Genomic DNA, 17705 nt, shown 5'->3' on the forward strand with positions numbered 1-17705 from the left:
CCTTTCATTTTACCTACTGCCTCACGAACTTCCCCCACACTCACAACTGGCTCTTCCTCACTCCTACAAGATGTTATTCCTCCTTGCCCTATACACGAAATCACAGCTTCCCTATCTTCATCAACATTTAACAATTCCTCAAAATATTCCCTTCATCTTCCCAATACCTCTAACTCTCCATTTAATAACTCTCCTCTCCTATTTTTAACTGACAAATCCATTTGTTCTCTAGGCTTTCTTAACTTGTTAATCTCACTCCAATATATATATATAATATATATATACAATATATATATATAATATATATATATATATATATATATATATATGCGCACACGTGCGCACACACACACACACACACACACACACACACACACACACACACACACACACACGAAGGCTCATACACTCAAGTCATAAATAGGTCTCGGCAGAAACCTTGGTAATTATACAGCCTCATAACAATGTATAAAAGGCAACAAATTCTGTATAAATTTGCAACCTATGGTCATTTTTTGATGACTGTATACATTGTACATGTACTAATAGGAATAAATGTTATATAATTATTGCTCAATTTTTGTGTTTAGGACAGGAATCATTATAGGCTCAGAGATGAAGTACTTTTTCTCTATGCAATACAGTATTTAGTGTAAGATTATGTACACTATTACAGTAATGTTACAGGCATTGCTTAATATGTATTATACAGTAACCTCAGTATTTTCCTCCTGCAGGTACGGCTTTAATACCCCTCACAATTACAATGACCATGAAATTTATTGTGGTGGGTTTGCAACACAGTGGCAGCGGAATGGCGGCAAGTGTGGTCCCTGTGGTGACCCGTGGCACATGCCACAAGTAAGGCATCTCTCTTTTAATATTATAGCGAGTTGTGATATAAAATGCTGCAGCTGCTTGATTAAATTTATGCAAAGGTACAAAATTTTGATAGGGTTATGTTAAAATATAAATGTAGGGTAGTTTTTTTAGTAACCTATAAATATTCCCATATATACACCGTAAGGTGGGTCAAAACGGCATGGGTTCGAGTCCTTTGCTAGTCGCAGTGTTATTGATTAAATACCACTCGTTTGTGGTTACAATATATATATATATATATATATATATATATATATATATATATATATATATATATATATATATATATATATATATATATGCACCATGCAGAAACAAGCGGGTATGTACAGAGAAAGATCGCAGTCAGCAGGACTCGATACTGCTACTGAGACGGACAAGATTTCCCGGCAGCGCTCTTATCCATTCGGCCACAAATGCCACATAAGCTGGGCAGCCCGGTTCACAAGCCATGTTTCTTTCCCATCCCAGGCATGTCAATGAGCCTCAAGCATGGATTCAAGCTATTTCAGTCTCCTGTAATTTCTGACCTCACAAGCAATTTTTATATCAATGCACCACACAGAAACAAGCGGGTGTATACAGAGAAAAATCGCTTGTGAGGTCAGAACATACAGGAGATTGAAATAACTTGAATCCATGCTTGAGTTTCCCCAAATGCTCTGCATACTAAGGGCTTTCTGATCATCTGCACTACATCCACGCACACTCAGTAACCTATATGGAAGAAAGGGTGACTAGCTCATTGCTTCCGGCATGGATATGAAAGGAGATAAGAACTATTAAGAAAAATTTGTACATGCATGTGTAGTGTGACCTAAGTGTAAGTAAAATTTTTTTTATTATCACACCGGCCGATTCCCACCAAGGCAGGGTGGCCCGAAAAAGAAAAACTTTCACCATCATTCACTCCATCACTGTCTTGCCAGAAGGGTGCTTTACACTACAGTTTTTAAACTGCAACATTAACACCCCTCCTTCAGAGTGCAGGCACTGTACTTCCCATCTCCAGAACTCAAGTCCGGCCTGCCGGTTTCCCTGAATCCCTTCATAAATGTTACTTTGCTCACACTCCAACAGCACGTCAAGTATTAAAAACCATTTGTCTCCATTCACTCCTATCAAACACGCTCACGCATGCCTGCTGGAAGTCCAAGCCCCTCGCACACAAAACCTCCTTTACCCCCTCCCTCCAACCCTTCCTAGGCCGACCCCTACCCCGCCTTCCTTCCACTACAGACTGATACACTCTTGAAGTCATTCTGTTTCGCTCCATTCTCTCTACATGTCCGAACCACCTCAACAACCCTTCCTCAGCCCTCTGGACAACAGTTTTGGTAATCCCGCACCTCCTCCTAACTTCCAAACTACGAATTCTCTGCATTATATTCACACCACACATTGCCCTCAGACATGACATCTCCACTGCCTCCAGCCTTCTCCTCGCTGCAACATTCATCACCCACGCTTCACACCCATATAAGAGCGTTGGTAAAACTATACTCTCATACATTCCCCTCTTTGCCTCCAAGGACAAAGTTCTTTGTCTCCACAGACTCCTAAGTGCACCACTCACTCTTTTTCCCTCATCAATTCTATGATTCACCTCATCTTTCATAGACCCATCCGCTGACACGTCCACTCCCAAATATCTGAATACGTTCACCTCCTCCATACTCTCTCCCTCCAATCTGATATTCAATCTTTCATCACCTAATCTTTTTGTTATCCTCATAACCTTACTCTTTCCTGTATTCACCTTTAATTTTCTTCTTTTGCACACCCTACCAAATTCATCCACCAATCTCTGCAACTTCTCTTCAGAATCTCCCAAGAGCACAGTGTCATCAGCAAAGAGCAGCTGTGACAACTCCCACTTTGTGTGTGATTCTTTATCTTTTAACTCCACGCCTCTTGCCAAGACCCTCGCATTTACTTCTCTTACAACCCCATCTATAAATATATTAAACAACCACGGTGACATCACACATCCTTGTCTAAGGCCTACTTTTACTGGGAAAAAATTTCCCTCTTTCCTACATACTCTAACTTGAGCCTCACTATCCTCGTAAAAACTCTTCACTGCTTTCAGTAACCTACCTCCTACACCATACACTTGCAACATCTGCCACATTGCCCCCCTATCCACCCTGTCATACGCCTTTTCCAAATCCATAAATGCCACAAAGACCTCTTTAGCCTTATCTAAATACTGTTCACTTATATGTTTCACTGTAAACACCTGGTCCACACACCCCCTACCTTTCCTAAAGCCTCCTTGTTCATCTGCTATCCTATTCTCCGTCTTACTCTTAATTCTTTCAATTATAACTCTACCATACACTTTACCAGGTACACTCAACAGACTTATCCCCCTATAATTTTTGCACTCTCTTTTATCCCCTTTGCCTTTATACAAAGGAACTATGCATGCTCTCTGCCAATCCCTAGGTACCTTACCCTCTTCCATACATTTATTAAATAATTGCACCAACCACTCCAAAACTATATCCCCACCTGCTTTTAACATTTCTATCTTTATCCCATCAATCCCGGCTGCCTTACCCCCTTTCATTTTACCTACTGCCTCACGAACTTCCCCCACACTCACAACTGGCTCTTCCTCACTCCTACAAGATGTTATTCCTCCTTGCCCTATACACGAAATCACAGCTTCCCTATCTTCATCAACATTTAACAATTCCTCAAAATATTCCTTCCATCTTCCCAATACCTCTAACTCTCCATTTAATAACTCTCCTCTCCTATTTTTAACTGACAAATCAATTTGTTCTCTAGGCTTTCTTAACTTGTTAATCTCACTCCAAAACTTTTTCTTATTTTCAACAAAATTTGTTGATAACATCTCACCCACTCTCTCATTTGCTCTCTTTTTACATTGCTTCACCACTCTCTTAACCTCTCTCTTTTTCTCCATATACTCTTCCCTCCTTGCATCACTTCTACTTTGTAAAAACTTCTCATATGCTAACTTTTTCTCCCTTACTACTCTCTTTACATCATCATTCCACCAATCGCTCCTCTTCCCTCCTGCACCCACTTTCCTGTAACCACAAACTTCTGCTGAACACTCTAACACTACATTTTTAAACCTACCCCATACCTCTTCGACCCCATTGCCTATGCTCTCATTAGCCCATCTATCCTCCAATAGCTGTTTATATCTTACCCTAACTGCCTCCTCTTTTAGTTTATAAACCTTCACCTCTCTCTTCCCTGATGCTTCTATTCTCCTTGTATCCCATCTACCTTTTACTCTCAGTGTAGCTACAACTAGAAAGTGATCTGATATATCTGTGGCCCCTCTATAAACATGTACATCCTGAAGTCTACTCAACAGTCTTTTATCTACCAATACATAATCCAACAAACTACTGTCATTTCGCCCTACATCATATCGTGTATACTTATTTATCCTCTTTTTCTTAAAATATGTATTACCTATAACTAAACCCCTTTCTATACAAAGTTCAATCAAAGGGCTCCCATTATCATTTACAACTGGCACCCCAAACTTACCTACCACACCCTCTCTAAAAGTTTCTCCTACTTTAGCATTCAAGTCCCCTACCACAATTACTCTCTCACTTGGTTCAAAGGCTCCTATACATTCACTTAACATCTCCCAAAATCTCTCTCTCTCCTCTGCATTCCTCTCTTCTCCAGGTGCATACACGCTTATTATGACCCACTTCTCGCATCCAACCTTTACTTTAATCCACATAATTCTTGAATTTACACATTCATATTCTCTTTTCTCCTTCCATAACTGATCATTTAACATTACTGCTACCCCTTCCTTTGCTCTAACTCTCTCAGATACTCCAGATTTAATCCCATTTATTTCCCCCCACTGAAACTCTCCTACCCCCTTCAGCTTTGTTTCGCTTAGGGCCAGGACATCCAACTTCTTTTCATTCATAACATCAGCAATCATCTGTTTCTTGTCATCCGCACTACATCCACGCACATTTAAGCAACCCAGTTTTATAAAGTTTTTCTTCTTCTCTTTTTTAGTAATTGTATACAGGAGAAGGGGTTACTAGCCCATTGCTCCCGGCATTTTAGTCGCCTCATACGCCACGCATGGCTTACGGAGGAAAGATTCTTTTCCACTTCCCCATGGACAATAGAAGAAATAAAAAAGAACAAGAGCTATTTAGAAAAAGGAGAAAAACCTAGATGTATGTATATATATATATGCATGTGCGTGTCTGTGAAGTGTGACCAAAGTGTAAGTAGGAGTAGCAAGATATCCCTGTTATCTTAGCGTGTTTATGAGACAGAAAAAGAAACCAGCAATCCTACCATCATGCAAAACAGTTACAGGTTTTTGTTTCACAGTCATCTGGCAGGACGGTAGTACTTCCCTGGGTGGTTGCTGTCTACCAACATTACACACTACCTTTTTACCAATTTTTTTTTTCAGTTTTCTTTTACTCCCTTTGTATTTTTTCATATATTATACTATGCTTCTTAAAAATTTTTCACATTCTTGTAAGTGGAAGTTAGTGCTGTCGGCTTCCCTTAAGCAAAAGACAAGTGTGCGGAGATCTTGGTCAAAGGTTTCTATGCTTCGTCAGAAGTTTATGTAGACTTAAAAGACATTTAAAGTATGTGAATCAAATTTTAACTGGGTCCTAACTTCTAAAGGAGGCAAATTACAAGCAGGACCAAAGTGTTTAAATTAAACAGTTGAAGATTGAGACACTTATGCAGCATATGGGAATCTTTATTCAGGAAACGTTTCGCCACACAGTGGCTTCATCAGTCCAATACAAAGACGAAGGCGTAAGGAGAGGAGGAGAATGAGGTAATCAGTCCCTCAACCTGGAGTCGATGTGTTCAGTCCATCAAATAAAGATTCCCATATGCTGCATAAGTGTCTCAATCTTCAACTTGTCGGTTTTTCAAACCATTCATCACAAAATTAAACAGTAAATTGTGTACCTTTATATTTTCTCATACAATAAAAAACATGTTAATATACTACTTGGTCTCCAAATTCAATAAAGAACAGTTATGCTTTCTCTTTCACAGCCTCGTGACAATGAGGGTGGTGGAAAATATGGTCGAGGAGTCATAGTGAAGAAGTACAAACACAGTAGTAGAATCCAGTTGGGTGTCGAGCTTACTGCCAACCACATGGGATTCTTTGAATTCCGTCTTTGTCCTCACAATCGACCTTCTAAACCAGTAACCAATGAGTGCCTTGACAAATATGTCCTGCAGAAAGCTGATGGTTCTGGTCCAAGGTGAGTCCTCAGAGAAATCTCTGTTATTAGATTTACTTGATTAGTATTATCAAAAAGAAGTGCTAGACCTACAAGGGTCATACAGCGCAGGGAAAGGTGCAAGGGCATTGGGTAGCAAGAGGGAGAGGGATTATTATTAGGTCATGGAGTGTAGGGGTAGAGAGTAGCATGAGATTAAGATAGAAAGGGCTGTGAGGAATGCTAGAGGCATCATCATCAGAATGCGTGCAGTAAATCAGTTGCTGTCAAAAAGTCAATGAGAGTGGGTTAAAGGAGGGCAGTAGAGTGGTGACGACATTGAAGGTAAATTCTGCATGCTCGTTAATAGAGTGGGCAGTCCAACAGAATATGGCTAACAGAAAAAGGAACCTGACAATTCTCTCAGAGTGGAACAGGGCACCTCTTCATGAGATACCCGTGAGTAAAACGAGTGTGGCCGATGCAAAGACAGGGAGAGAGCAGTGTCCCAACCTTGACACTGAGGACAACGCTGTCCGGAAACACTGCTGCGAATCTGACACCATCAGTGTACACTGCCTGCAAAGCCACCATAGGCAGTTGTTCTTTCGGCATGGCAGTGGGAAAGAACAGACATGAACCGTCGGACCTTCCCAAGGGGGTAGGGAAAAGTGAGATGCTACATGAACATAGAAATGTGGTAACTGAAGAGAAGAAAAGAGCGAATGTAGGTGAAAAGGGACGGCGTAAATGGGCGACGAACAATGTCTACTAACATCAGTGATTATTCTATATATGGAAAGATTGCTGAGGTCATGAGAGCAAACATAATGGCGAAGTCATTGAGCATCATGGCAATTGGTCAAAGATGGAATATTTGCCTCTGCATAGAGGCTCAACTGGTGAAGAGCGAAAAGCATCGAGGCATAAACATAATCGCTGGTGATGGATGGTATTAAGGCTAGAAAGAGTTGCAGGAGAGGCCACTGAATATATCTGATCGCCATAATTGAGTTTCAATAAAACTAGGGCTGAATGTAGTTAAAGGAGAGCTCTGCGATCAGTTCCCCATGAATGATGACCGAGGGTTTTAAGGAGGTTCAGCCTGCTATGGCAAGTTACCTTCAGAGAGGTAATGTAAGGTTTCCAGGATAACTAATGGTCAAACAGAAGGCCAAGAAACCTGACTATCACGTTCTGGGATACATGAGCCATATAGGTACAATGGATGATAAGAAATGACAGAATATCTAGGAAAGTAATTTGGTGAGTCTTAGTGCTAGAAAATTTAAGCCCATGAGTAGTGGCCCAGTTGGAAATATGGTTTACAGCATGCTTGAGAGAAACTGCAGTGAGGTGACAGCACCTGCACAAGTTATAGCAAAGTCATCAACATAGTGACTACCAAATATTAGATGTAAGAATAGATGCCAGATCATTCATAGCAAGAAGAAAGTGTTGTGCTCAGACCACATCCCTGGGAAACAACTTCAGCTTGGACAAAGTCCAGAGAAAGCACATTATTAACCAGAACATGGAAATGTCTCTCAGTTAAAAAGTTCTTAAGGAAAAATGGTAGATTGCCTCGGAGGCTTGAGTGGGCCTGGGCCAAGATGATGTACCTCCAAGTTGTGTCACATTCCTTCTCAAGGTCAAAAAAGATGGCAATAACTGAGTGGTTATTGGCAAAGGCATTATGAGCATACGTATCCAAGCATAGTAAGGGGTCATTGGTAGAACAGGGACGAAAGCCATATTGACTAGTGGAGAGACTATTGTGTGTCTCTAAATACCACATGAAACTTCTATTTACCAGGCGTTCCATCACCTTGTAAACTGCACTGGTAAGAGTAATGGGATGATAGTGGGAGGCATTATGCTCCATAGTACCCAGTTTGCAGAAAAGGAGAACAATGGCAGATTTCCACAGCTGGGAAAGAACTTGCGACCAATTAAGATTAGAGAGTCGTAAGAGGACAGCAAGGGCTGACTGATGTAAATGCTGTAGCATACGAATGCAAATGCCGATGATCAGCAAGCAGAAAGTGTTGTCTCCAGTTCCAGAAGTGTAAAAGGCACATTGTAGGATTCTTTGATAGAAGAAAACTTTAAGGGCTCTCTCTGGCAGACTTGGAGGAAAGAAACAAGGGGCATAGATGGAGACCCTGAGAGATAAGGACAAGCTGATTACTAATTTTGATGGCAATGTCGAGAGGGTGTGCTATAATGACATCGCCAACCCAAAGAATGGGAGCCTGGTTGGGAGAGTATTTACCACTCAGTTTCCGTACTTTTTTCCAGACTGCACTCATAGAGGAAGCCAAAGTAACAGAAGCATAATCCCACAAAGCAAGCATGTTTAGCACCATGGATGACACAGCGGGTGATTGCTTTCTTCTGCTTAAAATCAAGGAGTTGCTCTGTGATTCTACTGTACTGGTACCTGCCCCACGCATCACGTTTCGAACGTACTGCCGGAGCACAAGCAGGAGACCACCAAGGCACTCACCTCTGAAAATGCATGCCCGAGGTTTGGGGTATAGCATGTGAAGCTGTGGTTAAAACTGAAGTCGAGAATAGGTGTAAAAGCTCATCAATGGAGGACAAAGAAGGATCCTCACTAAAAGCAGTTTCATGTGAGTAAAGGTTCCAATTCACTGTCAGATTGCCAGCGTGGGCTATGAGGAGGTGGTGAATACAAAGGAGAAGGAAGGATGATTGGAAAATGATTGCTGTCATGCAAGTCCAGGAGGACAGACCAGGTAAGGTCTAGTACAGTTGAGGAAGAGAGATCGATGCAAAAGAGAGAATGAGTACGAGGATCAAAATGGGTGGGAGTACCTGTATTTAAAACATGGAAGGGGAGAGAAGTGAGAAAAGGCTCCTACTGAATGCTGCGGGAATCACAGTGAGAACCCCCCCATCCCAGGAAATGGTGAGCATTAAAATTGCCAAGTAACAGAAGTGGTGGCAGTAAAGAAGAAACCAGAAATGCAACATCTGGGATAGATAATGCCCGAGAAGGAGATACAAAGAACAGATTCTATACCACTTATGTAAGTGGATGTGGGCTGCAGTGTAATCCAGCGAAGTATAAACAAAGAGCTGATGGAATGGAATACCGGTGTGTATAAAAAGTGCATTTTCATTAAAAGTTCCATTGGAAAAAGGATCCAATGAATATAATAAAGCATAGCCTGAGATGGGATAGATAACAGTGGAGTGTAAACAAATACAAATGGGAAAACTGGGAGAGCAACACCTAAAGCTCACCCCAGTTACCTCTGAGGCCATGGGTATTCCACTGTAAGCCACGATTTGCGAAGAGAAAGGTACAAAAAATCTGAAGGCAGAGGTATCTATGGACTAGAAGGGTTAGAAAAGTCCGCATGTGGAGGCAGTGGAAAACACACAAGCAGCGAAGGATTGGGACACTGCAAAGAAAGGAGAAAGGAGTTGCGCAGACAAAGAGTGAAGAGAAGGAACAGGTGGAGGATTGGTGTCCATCAATGGTCTAGTCTCCTCGGTATATTCGGAGATAGCTTCAAGTGTTTCAGAGGACAAGGATGTTGTTTGTGGGATGATATTGGAGATAGGAGGAGGGTGAGTAAAGATTGGGGCGACGATGGAATGTACCAGAGTAGGGGAGGGATGAAAGGGTAGAGGGAACTGGAGAACCTGGGAAGGGGACAGGAGAGGAAGTGACTTGGGAAGGGGCAGAAGAAACTTGGGAGGGGACAGGGGAGGAAGGTACTGTACGAGGAAAAGGATGAGCCTCCATATTTGTAACATACCCAGTTAGAGGTGAAGAACCAGTTACAGAGACTGGAAAAGAAAAATGTGCAGGTAGAAGGGAAGGAGGAGTTAAAGGAGATTTTAACAGTGGGGATATTTTGGACTTCGGAGTAGAGGGGTGATGGGGAGGAGTTGTTGTACGAGGTCTTGTAGACACAAACTTGAGTGGGAAGGGAATGAGGTGTCTAGGTAGGAACCTCTGAGTCCAGGACAGCAAAAGAATTAGAGACGGTGACTTTGGAAGGTTTGGCTACAGAGGAGGCTGCAAAAGTTGGGACCCCAGAGGTGGGAGGTCGTGTAGTACTCGAGAATAAGAAATATGAGAAAGTCTTCCTTGGAGGCATAGACAAGAGACTGCCATAGCATATGGAAAGCTTTCTGCCTCTTTGAGACAACGGATTTCTCCCTCATTTAAATAAACTTGACAAAGGCGAGACAAAGATGGGTGAGCCTCATGACAAATAAGGCAAGAGGGAGGTAGACCACAAGACATTGGCATGGTTGTCGGCAACACAGACTGGGCATTCAGCCATGGACCTGCATTATTTCACTGGATCAAAATGCCAGCAATTTCTACACTGTTGCAGTGTAGGAATCACTTTTCGAACTTGTAAATGGTGTCCTGCAATAAAACCGAGGACAAGTTCAGGTAGTCAAATGTTAAGCCTGCAGGCAGGGAGGACATAAGTGTCAACTTTGAGGATTGGGAGGTCTTGGAGCTCAAGCTGTTCCAGAATGTCATCACCACATGTCTGGAAATTCTGTTGGACAATGGTGAGGTAGAATGGCAGTACCACTACAAGAATAGAGAGAATGTTTTTCAATAGCTACAGGAATAGCATGTATGGTTGTAAGATGATGATCGTGAGCTAGGCTAGCATTCTGGACCATGACTGTACGTGCACCGCTCAAGAGCATGAAAGGATATATCTTGACCAACATGGCATAGTAGTTCCTTGCCAATACTATGATTGGAAAGATAGTCAGAAGTCAATCGCAGAGTAAAAAACTTAGTCCATTGTGTATTTTGAAACATAGCATGTAAGGGGGGAGTGTCCTGACAGTCTTTTCTGGGCAGAATGAGAAGGAAGTAAAGGAGGATCATCAGGTAATGGTCTTGGGCGTTTAGGTGTGGGACCGGAGTCGGGTGATCCAAAAAGCACCACACCATAGAGAGAGAGGCCAGAAACATGGTCAAAGAAGTGTGGATGTCAGTTGTATCAAAGGAGTCGAGTGGAACCCCGGTACCTGGTGCGGGTGACAAAATAGCACCAGTAGGAGGTACAGGAGCAGGAGAAATGCCCTTTCATGCCAGTAAACCGTCATTCTAGGATAACAACCTCACATTCACTGAGCCATCTTGGTGGACAAAAGACAGGGTGGTCAGAAACCTGCCATATGGCATATCTCCTTCAGCTACCACCTCTCAGAATGCAACAGATAGCCTCCAGAGATACACTCATCACCTGAAAGACATCACAAGTTGCCCCTGGGAGACCGGAGGGGGATTGGGACATCCCCTGATGTTCCAGATCCCACAGCAGACAACACCGAGGACCTCAAAAGAATGAGATGGACAATGATACTCGTTCCCCAAACCTATGAGCTCGAATTGCTGAGGTAAGGACCTCCCAAAGACCAAAAGTATGAGAGAGGGGAGGGATGGGGGGGGGTTATGATTAGGTTCACTGGGAGGAAGAAGACCGAAGGGTCTAATTCCTCAGACCAAAAGCCTCTTCACCAGGTGTGTAGACAAGAAAACAATGAATTTCTCCTTTTTACATCAAATATAATTGTAGATATGAACAATTTGGATGTGGGAAACCGAGTGAGTGAATTTTGAATGACAAGTTTCATTTTAATTTAGTTGTCATGTTCCAAGTTAAATGAAAATGCTCATCAAAAAAACATTATTTTTTTTACAGATTTGTGCCCCCAAAAATGTCATTTGGAAATAATGCAGATTAAAAATTATGGGACTCTCGCTCACAAAGAGAAATGGCCTCTAAGTATATCTCTGTTTTAAAATCATTATCATACACAGGACAGACCAGAAAAAAAAAATTATATGGAAAGTGAATTGGAACCTTTAAGAAAAATTCTGCAGTTCGTTTCGTGTGCTTTCTAGTTAAAAAAAAAATTGACCATGGAAAAAAATCTTAAGAACATTTTGAACAAAATACCATGGTTTTCCATATAAGAGTCTTACGCCAATACAAAACAAAATGGACACCGTTAAAAAGTCGTTAGATCAATGCTATAATACAGACAAGTTGATGAAAAAATTCATGAAACATCTGCCTATCTTTGAGAGCTTTCACCAGTGCACTAGGCTATCAATTTAATAGAGGCATGAGGACATCAACGTTTATACTGGAACCAGTGGAAATACGGCAGGTCTGTACAGTTGGCCACATATTTAGCAATGGAGTTATTAAACATGTGGAGAGATCTAGTAGATGTAGTCACATAAAGGCAGGACCCACGAGTGGATATAAGTCAAGTTTCATAAGGATTATTATAATCAAAAAGAAGCGCTAAGCCACAAGGGCTATACAGCGCTGGAAGGAAGCGAGGGCATCAGGTGGCAAAAGGGAGGTGGATGAGTAATAGGTTACGGATAACAGCGGGGCAGTGGATGGTGAAAGGGTAAAGGGCAGCAAGAGACTTGAGCTAGAAAGGGCTGAGGGGAGTGCGTAAGGTATCATTTTCATAAGGAGAGTCAAAGAATTAGCATTGAAATTGTAGAAGAGATTCTGTGCTAAGATTCCATGGTGTTGCTGTGTCAAATACTATGTCGCTGGTATACCAACTAGTTTTTTATTTGTCAACCTGCTCATATTATACCATTTATCAAATGATACTGGCCTAACACCACTGTGGAATCTTGGTACAGAGACTCTCCTCTTAAACTACATTGCTAAGTGTCTGGCACCCCTTATGGGTATGACCTGTTTCTAATAGTGGACTTTATCCACATGACCACCCCTTCAACTGGTGCATCTTTCCATGTTTTAAAACTCAGTTGCTAAATCTATGGGAAACCTTATGGGACTGACCTACTTCTATTAGTGGGTCTCACTTACATGGAACAATGTCTTCCATACACTCTTGTAAAAGTCATTATCTTCATGCCCCTGTATTAAACTGATAAAACCTACTGCACAGGCAGAACATCTCAAAGCACTGACACCCAAGTATTTCACATCTTATCAAAAAAAATTATCATGGGAAGCGCTAAACCCGTAGGATTATACAGCACCTGTGGGGGGGGGGGGGATGGAAGGTATTCAAGTTTCATGGAACTGGAGCACAGATCCAATTCCCTAGATCAAAAGCCCCTCACCAGCATCAAGGAACCTCCCTCGAGGGGTGTCAAAAGAAAGGGTGGAGGCAATGGAGATGCTGTGTCTAAGGGCAATGTGTAATGTAAATATGCAGAGAATTCATAGTGTGGAGTTACTAAAAGTATTATTCAGAGGGATTATTGAGATTTGCTCATTTGGAGAGGCTGGAGCAAAATAGGTGGAGGGGTCATCCTGTGAAAGGATGGAGGGAAGGGGTAAGAGGTTTTTTTGTGCAAGGGGCCTGGACATGCCTACCTAACACGCTCATGCATGTTAGGAGTAATTAAGACGAATGGTTTTTGGGACCTGGCGAGCTGTTGGAGTGTAAACGGGGTAATATTTTGTGAAGAGATTCAGGGAAACTGGTTAGCCGGACTCAAGTCCTGGAGGTGGGAAGTACAGTGCCTGCACTTTAAAGGAGGGGGTTGGGATATTAATTTCGCAAAAAATCATTCTGAACCTAACGAAAAAAAATTTATTTTATGGTTATTATTAAATTGTAAACTTATCTAAAATATACTTAGTTGGATTAGGCTAAATTAAATTGCGCTTGTTATAATAAGGTTTGGTAAGTTTTCTAAGGTTCTTTTGGTACAAAATAAATTTTTACATTAACTAAAAAATATATCTTTAAACATAAGTAAATTGTACAAGACTTAATTTTTCGAGTTCTTGCTAATTGACCAATTTTTACCTATTCGGCATGACACACACACACACACACAAAAGCTATTTGCAAGACTTTTCTGTAAAAGGATCGAATTTATACATGAATTTGGAATTTTATTGCATCAGATAACTGTACATCATTTGCGTTAAGGAAATACAAAATTAGATTAGCTAAACGAAGTTAATTGTAAATTTTGCTCAACAGGTATTTTCCAGGACCTGGTGCTAAGAAATTTTATGCCAAGTATCGCCTTCCACCAGGCTTGACATGTACTCAGTGTGTATTGCAGTGGCGTTATGTAGCTGGCAACAATTGGGGAAAGTGTGAAAATGGTACATCTATGGTAGGCTGTGGAAAACAAGAAGAATTCCGTGCATGTGCAGACGTTACTATTACAGAAGAGGATGGTTCAGCTGATGACACGCCCAGTATTGTTCCTGACGACACTGATTACAATGAAGTGGACGTGGACACTCATGAAGGAAAACCCACTCTGGATGCGGAAGAACATATTAACCATGTTGGACATATTGTAGCACTCACTTTGTCCTTCTTACTTATACTACTTATACTTTTGGGTCTTATTGTGTATTTCTACTGGGCACGTGATGCATTCAAAGGATTTATAAAGCGCAGGGCTGGGCAGTGGTCTAAGACTGCTGTCACAGCATCACCCACAAAGCAAAGAAATTCCAAAATTACAATTTCTGGGCCAGTTGGGGTTGCACCACCTGTGCCACCACGACGTAGCCGATCAATGTCTGGAGGAGATCCTCCTCCAACAATTAATCCACGAGAAATTCAGTCCATTAGTTCCCCAACCCGAGTTACCATTAATGGTGTTGCTGTTAATTCCAACGCTGCAAGTAGCACTCCTTCACAAGCTCACTTGCATGTTCCAAATTATTAAATAAGAGTTACTGGCATATATAAATGGCCTATATTGTGGTGCATCTCTTTCTCTTAACATTTTTAAAGGACTTCTTCCCATTTGTAGTATTCTAGCTATCAGTCCAAATAGAATTATGAATTTATTTCACAATTTTCCTAAATATTTATGCTGATATGAATACTGTACAACTGAACTTATAAGCATCTCAGTTTAACAGCTGCAAAATTCTGACGGTTACAAATTAACTTAAAAAATGCTACTGAAATATTTGTGAAAAGCATCTTGATAATTTATAATCATGGGGAGCGCTGAACCCGTAGGATTATACAGTGCCTGTGGGGGGAGTAAGGTATTCAGGCTTAATTTCCCCTCAAGGAAGGTTCCTTGATGTTGGTGAGGGGCTCTTGATTTAGGGAATTGGATCTGTGCTCCAGTTCCCCGAATTAAGCCTGAATGCCTTCCACATCCCCCCCCCCCCCAGGCGCTGTATAATCCTCCGGGTTTAGCGCTTCCCCCTTGATTATAATAATAATAATAATCAGGCTTAATTCGGGGAACGAACACAGATCCAATTCCTTAGATCAAGAACCACTCACCAGCGTCAAGGAATCTCCCTCGAGGGGTTACTGATGTAAAGCAAAAATCACTAAGGGGAATCAGCCTTTTTTTTTTTTACTTTCCAATGCAAGTCTAAAAACATTTTTACACTCGTATATAAGTGAGCAATAGAATTAGACCTAAAAATGCAAATACAGTACACTTATTACTTAAAATATTTTCGTCCTTATAGTGAGTGAATATATTTATTGTTTGAAGTCTGAATAAATGAAGAATGGGTATAATTGAAAACTGCTATAGAGCAGGGCCTGCCTGTATATATTAAGCAAATAAAAGAATCTTCTTAAAGCTACATCCTCACTTGGTTTCAGACTGTTTTATTAATCCCTGCTGCAGAAAATAGTGCTTGGGCTATAAACAGCTAGGTGGATTATTATTATAATCAAGGGGGAAGCGCTAAACCCGGAGGATTATACAGCGCCTGGGAGGGGGGGGATGTGGAAGGCATTCAGGCTTAATTCGGGGAACTGGAGCACAGATCCAATTCCCTAAATCAAGAGCCCCTCACCAACATCAAGGAACCTTCCTTGAGGGGACAGCTAGGTGGAGAGGGGATCAGAGGTGAGGGGAGAAAAAGGATGCTAAGGGCTGTGTGTCAAAGTTTGTAATTTTAAGTGTAAGGCAGGGCCATCTGCAAGGGAAGAAAGATAAGATAAGAGTGGTAGTGTCGTCGGAGGTAAATCCTGCGGGCTCACTGGTAAACCGGTCAATCTACAAGAAAGTTAAGAACCGAAATAGGGACCTGACAAATTTCAAGAGGAATAGGGTGTCTTTCCATTAGACTTCCTTGTAAGAGATCCTATTCCTCTGTCCCATGCATGAAACCACTGCCTCACTTCCATGATCTACATTTAACTCAATACCACCAATGCATCATTCTCCATCTAACATCTCGTTACTTTCACATTCAACTCTCGGGTCCATTGATTTCCAAGGGTTTCCCATCTAATTTGTCTCCAAAACTACTCTTTAACCTCTAACACAATTTCAATTTTACATCCACACCTTACCTCACTGACTTCACATACATGAACACAAGGTGTGTACAATAATGCCTCCTCGAAACCAAAGTAAATATATTGCAAGATACATAGCTTTTGTGTGATGTGAACTGTTTTGTATACATTGTGTGTATTCAATAGTATTGCCTCTTGAGTAGCAATTGTTAATACTTTGATATCAAATGTTTTGGTAAATGCATACAGTACCTGACACCAGTTTTGCAATACAGGTATCTCAAATTTTATTTTTGGATTCAAAATGTGAATAAATTAAACTACATGAAAATGTGTGATTACCAGATTTATGTTCGAGTTTACATTGAGTACTAAGTGTAAAATATTGCATGAAAACTTTTTTCTAAAATACAATGCTACTAAAAATTTAAAATAAAGAGGTAATTCTCATTTGATGAGAAAACTTACCACTATCTGGTTAGATCGATATCAGGTCGCAAGGATGTTACAGAGGCTCACGAAATCGTAATGACACGATTGCAAACAAACCATACCCCGGCCGGGATTGAACCCGCGGTCAGTGTCTCAAAACTCCAGCTAACGCGACGGGCTGGAGTTTTGCGACTCTCTGACCGTGGGTTCAATCCCGGCCGGGGTATGTATGTTACAGAGGCTATAGTTGTCCTTATTTACCAGTACTAATAGTGCTATATAACTATTAAAGTGTCTCAATTTAATAAATAAAATGTGTATCACTGTTTATCCTATGGTTAATAAAAAAAAAAGTAAAGTCTAATATAAATACAATAATGAGGAGTGCCAGGACAAGACAATCATTGCTAAACACCCTACTATCTACAATTTTTGTCAAATTTGGTGTTTACTGTTATCTTGTGCTCAGAAAACAGACTGGAAATCTTCGCTGTATTACCTACAAATGAAGTTATGACGCAAGTCATTTAGAGGCAATAGGTATTTCCTAGGAATATAACTTGGTAATCGTCAGATACCTATTAAACTACACATATTTGGAATCGGTTAATATAAAGAATCCAATGATCTAAAGCTTCAGTTCTAGCATAAAAATTAAATGTTTAACCTTAAGTCTAGACAGCAGAGAGTTTGCATAAATGGGGAGAAATCAGAATGGGGGCACGTCACAAGCGGTGTTCCTCAGGGGTCAGTGTTGGGCCCGTTGTTCACAATTTACATGACATAGATGAGGGAATAAATAGCTACACAAGCAAATTTGCTGATGACACCAAAATAGGCCGTCCAATTCATTCTAATGAGGACATAACAGCACTCCAG

General features: G+C 41.1%; 1 protein-coding gene across 1 annotated transcript; it reads left to right on the forward strand.

Moving 5' to 3' along the window:
* Positions 1–737: 737 nt before the first annotated feature.
* On the forward strand, positions 738–17213 carry LOC128691194 (uncharacterized; the record flags this gene model as incomplete). The annotated part of the gene is given in 4 exon segments (XM_070089019.1): positions 738–861; positions 5944–6158; positions 14133–15803; positions 15982–17213. Coding segments are annotated over 3 exon segments (1045 nt in total), but the record flags the coding sequence as incomplete, so codon positions are not given.
* Between the last annotated feature and the right edge of the window lie 492 nt (positions 17214–17705).

Source organism: Cherax quadricarinatus, chromosome 27 (genome assembly GCF_038502225.1).
Source record: "Cherax quadricarinatus isolate ZL_2023a chromosome 27, ASM3850222v1, whole genome shotgun sequence".
Classification (NCBI taxonomy): Eukaryota; Metazoa; Arthropoda; class Malacostraca; order Decapoda; family Parastacidae; genus Cherax; species Cherax quadricarinatus.